The sequence below is a fragment of the Thermobia domestica genome, chromosome 3, assembly GCF_964235325.1.
Source record: "Thermobia domestica chromosome 3, izTheDome1.hap1.1, whole genome shotgun sequence".
Classification (NCBI taxonomy): domain Eukaryota; kingdom Metazoa; phylum Arthropoda; class Insecta; order Zygentoma; family Lepismatidae; genus Thermobia; species Thermobia domestica.
The window spans coordinates 273,798,634-273,812,475 of NC_137456.1; the positions used below are offsets into that span (position 1 = coordinate 273,798,634).

Sequence of the window (13,842 nt, forward strand, 5' to 3'; positions counted from 1 at the left end):
ATGAAAATGGTGCAAGGAGAAAACTGTCTTACACGTCTTTCTTGCACTCATTACATACCAACATTTTCGATGAGCACTTTCCGCAGGCAAATCTTTTGCATGATGGGCAGCATGCAGATGACTTGTTGGCACTTTTTGGTGCGACCTGGCAGTGCTTTCGTTTTGTAGAACCCTTAGTTTGCTGTGGAAGATATTGTTTGGGTTGTAGATTCCCTTTCCTTTCTTTTATGATTTCGTCAGCTAGATCCAAGAGGAACTTCCTTCTGCTTATCCGTCTTCCAGTGACTGCTTTGTAAACTATCCAAGAATTTATTCTTGCCAAGTCCAATATGTTATAAAGAATATGAACTGGTCATCGTCTACTACCAGCTCGAACAGAGTACTTACGCGCCATTTGGTCCAGAACATCTACACCCACTTTCGTGTGATTGTAAAAGACAACTGTTTCAGGCTTCTTTTTCCTTGTTGTTGGTACTTCTACATCAGGATGCAGAGTGCTCAAAATTAGCACGTTCCTATTCTTTCTACAGAGGTAGTCTGTCATCGTGTGGCCATATTGGTTTTTATATATTTTTGTATCATATAGCTCTCGATTTGGTTCCACTTTCTTGACACAGACTGGTAATTCTCTACGTTGTTTCCGTACTGTGCCAACAATGCTGATATCATCTTTCTTCAACTTCTCAGCTAGCGAAACAGAAGTAAAAAAGTTGTCGCATGTAAGGTTCAAGCCGGTTTTCTTATATGATTCCATTAGATGTAAAACTACATATTCGGGAAGAGGCTGATCTGCAGGCTTATTTTCGTCTTTTCCTAGGTAAGGAAACCCGTGAAGATAGTATTTGGTATTGACGTCAGCTAACAGCCAGTACTTTATTCCAAATTTATCCGGTTTCGTTGCAACGTACTGCAAAAATCTGCATCTACACTTTCTGGGATATAGTTGTTCGTCACACGTAACATTTTCCCCAGGGTTGAAACAATTCAACGAATTTTTCACAAATGTCTCATATTGAAGATGCAAGGGCAAATTTGTCAGTTTGTAGCTTGATTCTTCTCTCTGCACGTATATCGAATCGAATGTACTTCATGATTTCAATAAATCTGAGGGCCGCGGTGGCTCAGTGGTAGAGCGTTCACCTCTGGTGCTTGGGGTCCCGGGTTCAATCCCAGCCCCCGCCAAGTGAACTTTGTGGTGGACAAACACCGTGTGCGTGGGTTTTCTCGGGGTTCTCCCGTTTCCTCCCACTTTCTTCATTCCACCATTTCATTCATCACTCATCATCACCGTCTCCTTTAGCCTAACCGGCATAACCGTGGGACGTAAAACTCAAAGATTTCATTTCATTTTTTTCAATAAATCTGTTCCTAGGCATTGCATCTCTAAAAAGAGCTACTCCCCATTTGCTGAACCAACACTTTTCAGTGGCATATTCCGCAGACGTAACGCACCTCTAACATAGAGCAATGCTATGAAAATTAGAAGTTCATCTTTATCTACTGTCCAATTAGGTTTTTATTTCTCCGCCTCTTTATCGGTACATCTTTTGATAATTGATAAGAATTCACCATTGATAATCAGTCGAAATGCACTAAACAACGAATCCTCGGTTATATTTTGCTTTGCATAACGTGTTGGCCCTGGAGTAATACCAGGGTTGAAAAAAAACATGATTTTTTTAAAAAAATCAAAAAGAACGTTTTTTATGTTTAAAACATGTTTTTTTTGTTTAAAACATTTTAAACGTTTAAAACAAAGTACTTTGTTTTAAACAAAAAAAACATGTTTAAAATGTTTATTTTGTTTAAAACAATAATCTAAGTACGCATATATATTACACTTTTACACTCTTACGTATTGCTTGCCACCTATATACAGCCGCTAGATCAAATTTCGGGAACTTCCCTAATCTCGATCCGCCCAAATGTTCAATTCCGGATAAAGAAATCGGGATTTTCCCGATCTCCGTTCACGGAATATGTAGTTTAGTTTCTTTGTGTTACGTTCTACTGGTCGTCTGCATTCTTAATCTTTAAACGCCCATTGACGCAACTGCTATGTCAGGGCTTTAAACCTCAATGGCTCAGTCTTAAACCTCAAATTAAGGCTGGAAGATGGTTTTACTACCAATTTATTCCTGTAAAATGCAGCTTTGCTGTTGTGCATTTTATGTATATGGAAGGAGGGTAAATATCGTGTTTATTTTGTGTTTTTTTTCAACAGTTTTTTGGGGGGGCCGTTCCCCCTCTTGGGGGATAGATTCATAAAAATTGTTACGTGAAGCAATCAAGTAGGCCACTACATGGTAATATCGTGTATTTGTACTTCTTGCTTATATGGGGGGAGAAGGGAGGGGGCAAAGTTAGCCAATTTTTGGAGTTTAAGTTTTTTGACGTAAATTACATTTATTTTTAAAACAAACATCAATAGCTCAGCCTATAATTAAGCTAGAAAGATGATTTGGCACCAAAGTATTTTTGAGGGATGAAGCTTTCATTCAGTTGCATTTTATGTCTATATGGGATACATATGTACGGCCGTGAAAGGGAGGATGAAGTTCGTTTATTAATTTTTCATCAAATTTTTTTTCATCAGGTTTTGGCGGGTATTCCTTCCCCCTTTGTGGTACATCCATAAAAATTGGTATGTGAAGCAATGAGGTAGTCCCCTACATGATAGTAACCTGTATGTGTATTTGTTGTTTATAGAGGAAGAGGGAGTCAAATTTGGTTAATTTACATTTATTTTCGGGACGGTCCCATATAACACAAGATATATTTCACTGAAGTGGTCTAGAAGCATAATTCTTGTTCGTACACATGATGTGTGCAGCAAAAATGATTTGCATATGGACGTGGTACTAGTGGGGGAGGAGAGAGAATGTCTAATTCAATGAATGTTTTAAACATAAATTAAACATAACTTTCTTACAAGGCTGTCTATATTCTTTATTATAAATTAACGAGAAATGTTACAGTTTCGGAAGTATACCACTTCCTTCTTCAGACTACTATTCCAACTGAAATCATAGATAACGTAACATAATTTGTTATCTCTACCAATCAAGAATCATTTTTTCTCCCATTAATAGTCAAAATATATGTCCATTGTTGTGACAATTTTAAACTCTTAACAGAAATAATACATTGTTAATTAATCTTTATATTTCCTTTAACATATATTAACTAAATTAAATACTAATTAACTATCTAAATATTGAAATTTTCTACCTAATATTGAATACTAAATTTTCTACCTGAATATTGATTACTGATTAACTACGTGAATATTGAAAAACATAAATAAAATTTAATCCTATATTGTCCTTATATTCTACTTTTCTTCTTTCTTCTTTCTTCCCTTTTCAAAATGTCCTCCCATTCTTCATTAATACTCAAACCACTATTCAAGTTCATAGCTTTAACGTACACTTCTTTTATCCTCTTCGCTTCTTTCCACTTCCTAACCAGTTGTCTCCCTTCATATTCCAATATTTTCGCTCCTTCCCAGTTTACTTTGTGGCCTGTTTCATCTACGTAGAACGTAAATTCAGGTAGAAAATTTAGTATTCAATATTAGGTAGAAAATTTCAATATTTAGATAGTTAATTAGTATTTAATTCAGTTAATATATGTTAAAAGAAATATAAAGATTAATTAACAATGTATTATTTCTGTTAAGAGTTTAAAATTGTCACAACAATGGACATATATTTTGAATATTAATGGGAGAAAAAAATGATTCTTGATGGGTAGAGATAACAAATTATGTTACGTTATCTATGATTTCAGTTGGAATAGCAGTCTGAAGAAGGAAGTGATATACTTCCGAAACTGTAACATTTCTCGTTGATTTATAATAAAGAATATAGACAGCCTTGTAAGAAAGTTATGTTTAAGATGGACACAAGGCCTTTTTATAAAAATATCAATAAATGTTTTCTGCGCATATTTTTTTTTTTTTTTTTTTTTTTTTTGGAAAATATTTCCTACATAAAACGAATTCATTACGCAATGGCAGCAATGGCTACCATTTCTTACATTATTGTCACAAGTATGTGGCCTACGCATTCATCATTTTGTCAGCGTAGGGTGGCCTGCAAGGGTTGCCAAGGCCCCACAAAGTCAATATTTTCATATTGTTAATGTTTTTTATGTCTGTTTTTTTTTTACTACGAATACGGCGGGAATTTCACGAATGTTACTTCGTTGGAATTTGTGGTCTATAGGCTTTCCAATGGTGTATAACTCATGACTTTGTGATAATTAGGGAGGTCACCAGAGCCCCGAACATGAGAGTCTACCATTTTGTTAAAATCCCTGGCGGGGCTTCTAAAAGTTAATTGTGTTGTTATGCCATAGGCACTAATCATTGTTACCTATCCATGTTGCAGATAGAGATGTATCTTGAAAACTGTTTAGTTAAAATATGTCATTTGCTCACTGCTCTTTTCTATGAGTTGTATTGTATTTGTCAGAGCAATTCTTCTAGCTTATGATGTGAGAACTCTTCATTATTATGGAAACGATAGTGATCAAAAAATACCACAAGTTTTGAATTTGTGAATTTGGATCTTAGAATAGTGTACAGTGTGTTTAACCTCCGTTATTCTGGGAAATTAAGAAATGTTGAAATACTTCATTTGTATTTCTGTTGGTTTAGTTATACACACATTGATGTGCAGAATTTCGTTCAGTAATTGCTGTTATAATAAGAATATAACTCTGCTTGTAATTTACTCCATGCACAAATCCTGCAGAGGATGGGTTGTTTGATAGAAAATTAAATTAGCTTACTCAATCTGATATTTTAGTTGTTTTAAACATGTTCAACCACCATCGAAAAAAAAAACACGTTTAAAACATTTTGTTTAAAACGTTTAAAACAAACTGAATAAAACAACAGCCCTCGTTTTAAACATGTTTTAAACACTTGTTTTAAACATTTTGTTTTAAACATATCAACCCTGAGTAATACGTACGATGTTATGCGTCTGTCTTCTACCCTGAGATGGAGCTGATGAATCTATAACCTCCCATTTTGTTCCATCAGCTGCAGTTACAGATCTTGGTAGATTATGTGTTTGTGGTACGGAATACTTTGCAATTATGCTAGTATTTCTTCGTTGTTACGTACAATTTTCGATCTTTCCTGTAACATGCTTCCAGAATGATCACATAAAAATTGTATCTTGGTCTACAAAGCAGTCTGTTTCATCACATCACCCGTCACCAATAACACAAGTAACTTGTAAATATTGAGTAAGTTTTGAGAAGATCAAGATGCTTTTCTAGAAAGCAAGCGACCATTTCTCCATTGGAGCTTATTTAGTTATTACTGACAAGGATTGGAAATGAATAAATATGGAATAAAAAATAACAGACGTAGTGAAAGAAGATTTTTTATATGCATGATTACAGCATTAACGAATAATATCTAGAGGTAGCATTATGTATTCCACTTGGTAGTTACATGTATTTTATCCTTGCGCGCCATCTGTCAGACACATCAATAACTTCAGTAAAAATGAGGTACGTCTAGTTATGTGTAACACAGTTGTAAAACACAATAGTACAAACTATGTTGCTATGTGTTTAGTTCGTACCAAATATTTAAATAGAAATATACCGTAAAAATGTATGGAATTTAACATGGGTCAAAATGACCCATTGCGGGCATTTTAGGTATAACTATAAAATTTGCCTTAGTTTGTGAACCCACAATGCTCTGAATTTTAGTATTGCTGCAGGCCAATAGCATTAACAAATTCATAAAATATTATTCACTTAGTATTTCAAATACGTTTACAGTAGAATATTAAAATATGGTGATGGGTCATTTTGACCCATCCGGTCCTTCTAGTGTTAATTCCCTAGTTTCTTCCCCTTTCCCGGATAGTGTGCCTGCAGTAGTTCAGTGGTAGAGCCTTCACCTCTGGTGCTTGGGGTCCCTGGTTCGATCCCAGATCGCGCCGTGTGGATTTTGTGGTGGACAAACACCGTGCTCGTAGGTTTTCTCGTAGTGCTCCCGTTTCCTCCCACTGTCTTCAATCCACCATTTCATTCATTTCTCATAATCATTGTTTCCTTTAGCCTAACCGGCATAAACGTGAGATGAAGAACTGAAAGATTCCATTTCTTTTTTCCTATCGTTTTCTTTAACTCGTTTTAGAAGGTCATATGACAATCTCTTGTATTGTGTCAAACAAAAGTACTTGTACACTAGTAGGAAACACTTGCACTGGGCTACGGCAAATTCAACGTTGTGTATAAGAAAACATTATTACATTAATTAGATAAGTAAGTAGTTAAGTGTCCTTCGCCATTTGCTTTTTCTATCCGACTCTTGAGACAAGTTTTAAGAAGTGTGAGCCAGCAAACTACTCTTTTCCCGCCCAACCCAAGAGGTACCTTGATATGTGATATGAGTATGAGATCATTAATCCATTAACTTACACGTGTTATGCTGTACATATCTACTTAACGTTTTCATCAGCTGTCGTATCAATAAAAGTGGCAATGCTACTAGACGAAGTTTGTTCATTCGTCGGGGAACTCTTCTTATATGAAACTCGCATCAAACTTTTATTAGTCACCGTCATCACTAAAGAGGCATCAATGCTGTTATTGGTAATACATTTTTGGGTAGGTGATTCACTTTCAGTCACTTGTCGCATCCCATTATTTTGCCAACAATCAGACGAACTTCTCCTTTATAAAACTTTTATATTTGTTTTCTTCATTCTTTGAGGACACTTAAACATTTATTCACATGATCTGACATTTTATTCATCTCTTAGTTTATAGTTTAGTTTGTAGTTTTTACCAGAGTACTTGCAGTTTAGTAATTTATCACTTCGTACATTATGTGCACTCAAAACATTACTTTTCGTTCTATTCATTTTCAGTTTTTCCCTCTATGAGTAGATGAAAATCTAGGAAACTCAACTAATGAAACGGCACGTCTACTCTCAACGAGTCTCAACTGAATAACAGTACTAGACTAAATTAGAAATGGAATTGATTGAACCAGTATTACAGATATAAATTATGAGTTCCTAGCACTTTTAAACACAAATTTGAAAGTGATATTTGCTGAAGAATTTCTCGTAACAGCAAATGAATCAGCTTCAATTGCAATAGTTTTAAACGAGTGGGTTGTTTACCAAGCCGTTGACAGAATATGCATATGATGTTCCCCCTAAGTGTGTTATCGACATTATAGTACATATAGTACATACTAGAGGCCAAAAATATAAAAGGGATATTTTTCCCCAAATCTGCTGCCGACTTCGATTATCATTATAAGTATTAGGAAATTCTACCTAATTTGGGAAGACGACTTACTGAGAATATCATTGCAGCATAATAATTGCATATAGATAATAATCATATATGACTGATTTATACGAAATCATCATTTAAAGATCACATTTGTATGAAATGCACAGTCGTTTACCTCGTCCTTGCTGACAATTATATTCCACAATTTGACATTTCGTATCGCAAAAATCCACTGTTTTTTAAATTTACTTTAAGCAGGACTAATTCTGCACTTCTGCCTAGCATTCCGCATTCCGCATATATTAATATAGAATTGCCACTTTGCAAGTGTTTTAGTGCCCGCTCGTCTGTGATTTGCGGGGTTTAGAGAGCAAGGTTTTTTTTTGTTACATTTATTATAGCTACTAATTAATGAACATTTGAAATATTTTAGATATTAATCAGCAGGATTATTCTATTATCTTTTTAAATCAGAAAGAGGAGTCTAACCACAAGATAAAATCCACATGATGATGCCAGTTTGAACATGGCATTCTTAGAGATTCCTCTATCTAAAGAAATTACATTGTAGCCACTATACTCCATCCGACTAATTTGTTTCTTTGTTGTAATAATTACAAATATCACTCTTTGTATGTGTATCAAACTATGTTCCAGGTTCAACTTATTTGCAATCACATTTTAGCTGAATCACCTTATATATATATATATATATATATATATATATATATATATGTTTGTGTATGTATTAACAGATACATATTTGTTATGTAATAATAACATTTTCCTCATATTTCAGAACTGTGCAACCGTGTTTCTGCAACAGTGAGTGAGTGTTTTTTGTCAAATCAAGAACCTAAAAATTTTTCTTGTGTTGAATAAATGGCTACTGGTAGTATGAACATCCCATCAACAACAGACATAATAAAAATAAAGAATGAAACTACTGAATATTGTGATTACGATCTATATCGTAGTAATAATAATCAACAGAAACATAAGGATCATATATCAACATGTTCTATGAAATTTTTGGAATTTAAAGAGTCAACCGAAAGTGGAAGGGATAAATGTAATATTTTAATTTCTGCGTTACCTAAATTCAAAACCGCTTTAGAATGTAATAAAAATCATATAGTACCAGATTGGAAGCTAGCTTCAAGAGCCATATGCTTAGTTGAGCGTCTGTCAATATCTAAGTTGTCCGCAAAATATGAGCTTCACAATATAATGGATTCAGAATTGAGTGATTTCTGTAGTAATGCTAAAGATTCAAGTAATCAATTTACGAGACTTGTTACGGGCAAGAAGGAAAAGAATGTTCAGCAAACTGGTTCAGCAGAAAATATAAGTTCTGGATATGATGATATTAAACTTCTCATGCTTAGAGATTCTCTAGAGCCCAAATTTAAAATCAATTCAAAATGTAATAAATTTGATGCAGAATCAGATTTTAAACTAACTTCTAGAGCCATATGTTTAGTAAAGCCTTTATCGATATCCGATTTCCTTACAAATAAGGACTCGCATGGTTCAAATTTGAAATATGTTGTTAAACAACTCGTTGACTATACTCCTAGTACTGAAGAATCAACCAATTCCGGATGTAGTCTTCGGAGAAATAAGAAGGAGGAGGACATTCAAATAAGTGAATATCGAAGACCAGAAAACGATTATCTGGAATTCAGGTATGTTCATACTTGTATTATCTAGAGTAGTAAAGAACCCTGATTTTTAATTATTAGCCCAGTAGGCTTTATTGGGCAAAATTGGGCAGGTATTACATTCAAAGCAGTTTTCCTACTTAAAATGCCCTTAAGTATCGATGTTCTATTGTACATATTTGGAGTGAAATTGTGAATTTCTCTTGTCGCACGTAGGAAATCCATGAAAATCCATGGCGTTTCGGGGGCACTGTTTGTAGTTCGCAGTCGCTTATATTTTGAATTCTAAGGGGGAATTAAACAATTTTGTATAGTAACAAGGTGGTGGTCAGTTCTCTTTAATATAAAATAGGATTAAATTCTCCATTAAACTCAGGATTCAAGAGCCAGCCGTTCTGATGGTAGACGCCTCTAACATTCCTCAAAAAAGGCCAGGGAAATACTGGGATAGTACTTGAAATCGGAAGTCAGAAATAAAAGTAAACAACTGTATTAACTAGTTCCGCAGAAATTCTGTATTATGCATGTCACTAATTATCATCCTGTAGAACCTGTTTGATTGTTTCAGGGTATTTTCTTTTCCTTATTGGTCTTATGTGCAGAGGGCATATCGTTAAAGATTATATTTTGCACTCTTTTCTTTCGACGATATAGGGTGATTATGTCCCTTAAAATTTTCCCTCGAAAGCCGCGTGTTTAGTGGTATCGTAGAATTGTCTGTATTTGCTTTGCCAATGTATTAGGAAAACGGAGTTTATTGGTATCTTAAGTCGACAGTTCTTGCACATGTATTACAAAGTAACATTGTAGGCTTTTCTCCCTCTGTGTCTTCCATTCCCTTCGTTCCATCCAGAAAATCTAAATGATTTATTTCTGACACAAACAAGTGGAGTGAATGTCGGATTAGATAAGGGTTTGCCGAAGTGGGCCCAGCCCGAAAAAACCCGGCGGGTTTTTGAGCTTTTTGTTAGTATATTATTGGTACAACTAAGGTGAGCACATTGACAGAGACTATTATCAGATTTTGGACTTCCCTTGAGCGAATTATATGCTTTCATGTTAAACTTATATAACGTCTATATGTATGTTCAACGTAAGCCCTATATAAAGTTTTGAATGAACAGCAAGGCTTATCTTAGCTTGAAATAATTACAGAACAAATTACTGTGTGGATTCTGTTTATAGCCTATTAAAAATAAAATACTTTCCGTGAATAATGTGCAGGACGACGTTGGGGGACGTTATCCTTCGTACGTTTGACGAGTTCGAGCCGTAGATGACTGTATCACCAGTAAATATGTAAATAAATTAGTAAAACTGTTAGTGTTGTTTCATATACATTTAATCATAACACAAGTATTCTTCAGTAAAATTTTGTTTTCCAACAACATTAGTTTAGTTCAGTCATTAGTTGCTACTCTTCAAATAAGCATTCTGTAAAGTCAACACCAGCAATAACGTAAAAATTCTTGTCAAATTTAAGAAGCTTAATACTCGCAGTTCCGAAGGCTATGTAACACTACTAGTTCAAATGCTGAATTTAAACTTCCGTACTAGTGGAAATTTCTATGCACAGTAAAGAAAGTTGCATTTTTGGAGAAAACTCGTCGTGAAAGAAGTGCTCGGGAAATTCCCGCAATTGAACACACAAGGCATCGGAAGTGAATACTTCAACAATAAAACTATTTATTTTAAGCTGGAACATATTTAATTTTATTTAAGACATTTTGGAACATTTACTTTATAAAATATGAATTCTCTCTTTGTTAATTGTTTTAAATTCATTTTCGGGAAAGAATCGCCTGGCCAGTGCTAGGGAAATTCCCGTGATTGAACGCGCAAAGTATCCGAAATGAACTTCAACAATAAAACCATTTATTTTGCGCTGGAAAATATTTGCCATGTAAGAAATTTTGAAATATTTATTTTATTAAACATGAATTATATCTTTGTTTTAAATTAATATATTAGTTGAATATACCCATGCTTCGCACGAGGGCTGTTTGGAAGTCAACGTCTGTGGGAGTATCACCATTGATCTCAGCGACCGCGAAAACTATGGGTTTGATACTAAAATCGGTCATTTTGGGCTATTATTCACATGACTCGGAACCTCCCACCCCGCGCTGACTCCCGGCGCGCATACAATTGTAACTAAATTTGCAAGTCATCGCTAATGGAAGTGTCACCATTGATTTCAGCGACCGCGAAAACTATGGATTTGACAATAATATCCGTCATTTTTTATTACTTTTATGTGTCTCACTTCCTCCCCCCGGTGACCCCCGGCCCGGAGCCGAATAGCGTGAATTGGGAAGTTAGTGCGATCGGAGTTTCACCATTGATTTCAGCGACCGCGAAAACTAGGAAGTCGACACTAATATCGGTCTTTTTCTACTAGCTATACATGTTCCGGTAAACGCCCCCCGGAGAACCCCTGGTTCGAATTTTGACAAAAACGTTTAACTCGTCTGGAACCTGGACCAGGGTATTCGTGACTAAAATTTTGTAACTCTCGGTCAATTTATCTGGTTCGCAAGCCGGTTTCGGTAAACGCCCCCCCTTGAGACCCCCTGGTTCGAAATTTAAAAAAAGGGCTTCAACTTCAGGTACCCCTCACCAAAATTTGGTAAATCTCGGTCCGCTTTTCTGGTCACCAGGCCGCACATAGACAGACAAAAACACAATCATTTTATTTTATTTATATTAGATTCATATTCGGCAAACATTAATAAGGCTCCTGGGATGACTCGATCTACATTTGTTCGTTTGGCTGTACCACATACACATTACAGGGCACAACTTTTGGTCTTTAAATTTTCAGAGTATAAGCACGAGATACACCAAATTTCTGTATAGATTTTGGCGGCATACCAAGTAAAATTTCAAAATGGCGGCCATTGTTTCTCAAAATAGCGGGTATCCGCGCTACAAAGCGCAATTTTCGGTCTTTGAAACATACATTTTCAGAGTAGAAGCACGAGAGACTCTAAATTAGCTGTATATATATTTTGGCGGCTATCAAACGTGAAACATTAAAATGGCGGCCATTTTTCAACTAGCGGATATCCACGCTTCAGGTTGCAATTTTCGGACTTTTAAGTTGAAATTTTGAGGGTAGAAGCAAGAGACATTCTAAATTTGCTGTATAGATTTTCTCAGCGATCCAATGTAAAATTTCAAAGTGGCGGCCATTTTTTCAAAACAGTAGTGAATAGAAAGTTGTTGCAAGTTGCGACAATGACAGTCTTGAAATATAAATCACATTTTAACACTTTTATCCCGAAGACATTGAAATATTTCGAAAAAAAAAAACGATTAAACCCGAAAAAACTCACATGGGCCCAGGTGGGTTGGGTTTTTTCAAACCCTGGTTTAGATACTTATTAAGGACTTCATTGTCTTTCTATCAGCGACTGGAATTTGAGTGGAGTAATGTGATTGTAATGCCTTTGCATATTCGAAGAATGTTGTTACTAGCTTCGAGTCTCCTATAATATCTCATTTTATTGTCAAATATGATTGAGAAATATTTTTTCCTTCGTAACTATTCGAGATATTGCACCGAAACTTGCCATACGCATTACTTATAGGCCATAGTATTTTTAAAGGTAGATATATTCGGATACTTGTTGCTGGAACCATTTAAGGACGAACAAAATTTAAAATAAACTAAAAGAGACGGAAATATTATTAATACCAAAATACCTTTTGTGTATAATATAACACATGTTTATTCTACTATTTGAAGCTTGTTTTGTTGTGACAAGAATTCCGTATTAACTATATTTCCTGATAAATAGTATACTATTCGAAAACATTTATTTAGTATACCATCCTTTGCTTATTTATATATGAAATTCGAGATTGTCACACATTAGTAAAAATATTTTAGCTCGTAACTATTGTGCATATTGCAATAAAGCTCCTCACACGTATTACGTATAGATTTTTCCCAGGTAGATTATGTTAGGAAACCTGAACCCAAGGCAGCGTTAAGAGTACGAAATTAAAGAAAATAATAGATGAAGCTTTCCCTTCTTGTACATCGTGCACACATGTGCATGATACCACTTAAATCCGTGTTTTATTGTGAAGAGAGTGACATATCAGCAGTGAGACTGAGGTGATTAATACTTAGCAGTAGCTATTTAACAGAAAATCAACATTTTTCTGAAAAATGCACGAATCTAAACTGGTTAACTGGATAAAGTAATAAAAAATAATAAAAATCTTGTTTACTTTGGATGAACTGAAATATGTTTTTTTTTTTTCTTCAACTTCGTTTTCAATTGCCAATTTTCTTCCATGCAATATATTGTATCATCAAAAGACTTTTGTAATATACGATAATCATACTATACGTCACGTCTTCCACCAGATACGGAAGAAAAAATTCGGAGTTTCCCGATCTCCTTTTTCAATGCAATTACTTTTCATTTTAATTTTTGTAATTGTCCAGATGTAGTGTTGGAAAAAAACAGCTAAATAAGTAATTTCTTTATTTTTTAGCTGATATATTTTTTGTGTCTTTGACAAATTACAACATTATAAAAAGAGTCAGCTTTGTTCATTTGTAATTATTATAAGAGAATTCTGTTTCATTTTTAATGGCACATTTTTCGGTTGTATGTCCAATTATCGAAATGTAGTGTTGACAAATCCTATTTAAATAAAGAATTTTTCAATTCGTAACTAACTAACATATATAAAACGGCATTTTATTATTGATTTGTAGTTATTTATTTATTTATTTATTGTCCTTCAATAGAGAATAGAATCTCCAATTACAGAAGCTACATAATATAGATAGTTCATACAATACTATACTTGAGTTTGTACTACACAAGCAGGGTAGTCGCATTTCTTGTTCTAAATTACATTTGAATACCGT

At 34.6% G+C, this 13,842-nt stretch overlaps 2 protein-coding genes across 7 annotated transcripts in view; one reads left to right on the forward strand and one right to left on the reverse strand.

Annotated features, from left to right (window-relative positions):
- The window catches only part of LOC145681054 (uncharacterized), a 221,069-nt gene that overhangs the window by 92,847 nt on the left and 114,380 nt on the right, over positions 1-13,842 (forward strand). For all 6 annotated transcript variants that reach the window (XR_014130716.1, XM_081752396.1, XM_081752398.1 and 3 more), the window contains exon 2: positions 8,084-8,972. Coding sequence is in view for 5 of the 6 variants with exons in the window: in XM_081752396.1 (XP_081608522.1) it covers positions 8,167-8,972 (806 nt within the window). In the remaining variant the exon portion in view is untranslated. The remainder of the gene's footprint in view (positions 1-8,083; positions 8,973-13,842) is intronic.
- On the reverse strand, positions 353-754 carry LOC145682219 (uncharacterized). The gene has a single exon (XM_081753802.1). It carries the CDS (start codon positions 752-754, stop codon positions 353-355), a length of 402 nt encoding a protein of 133 aa, XP_081609928.1.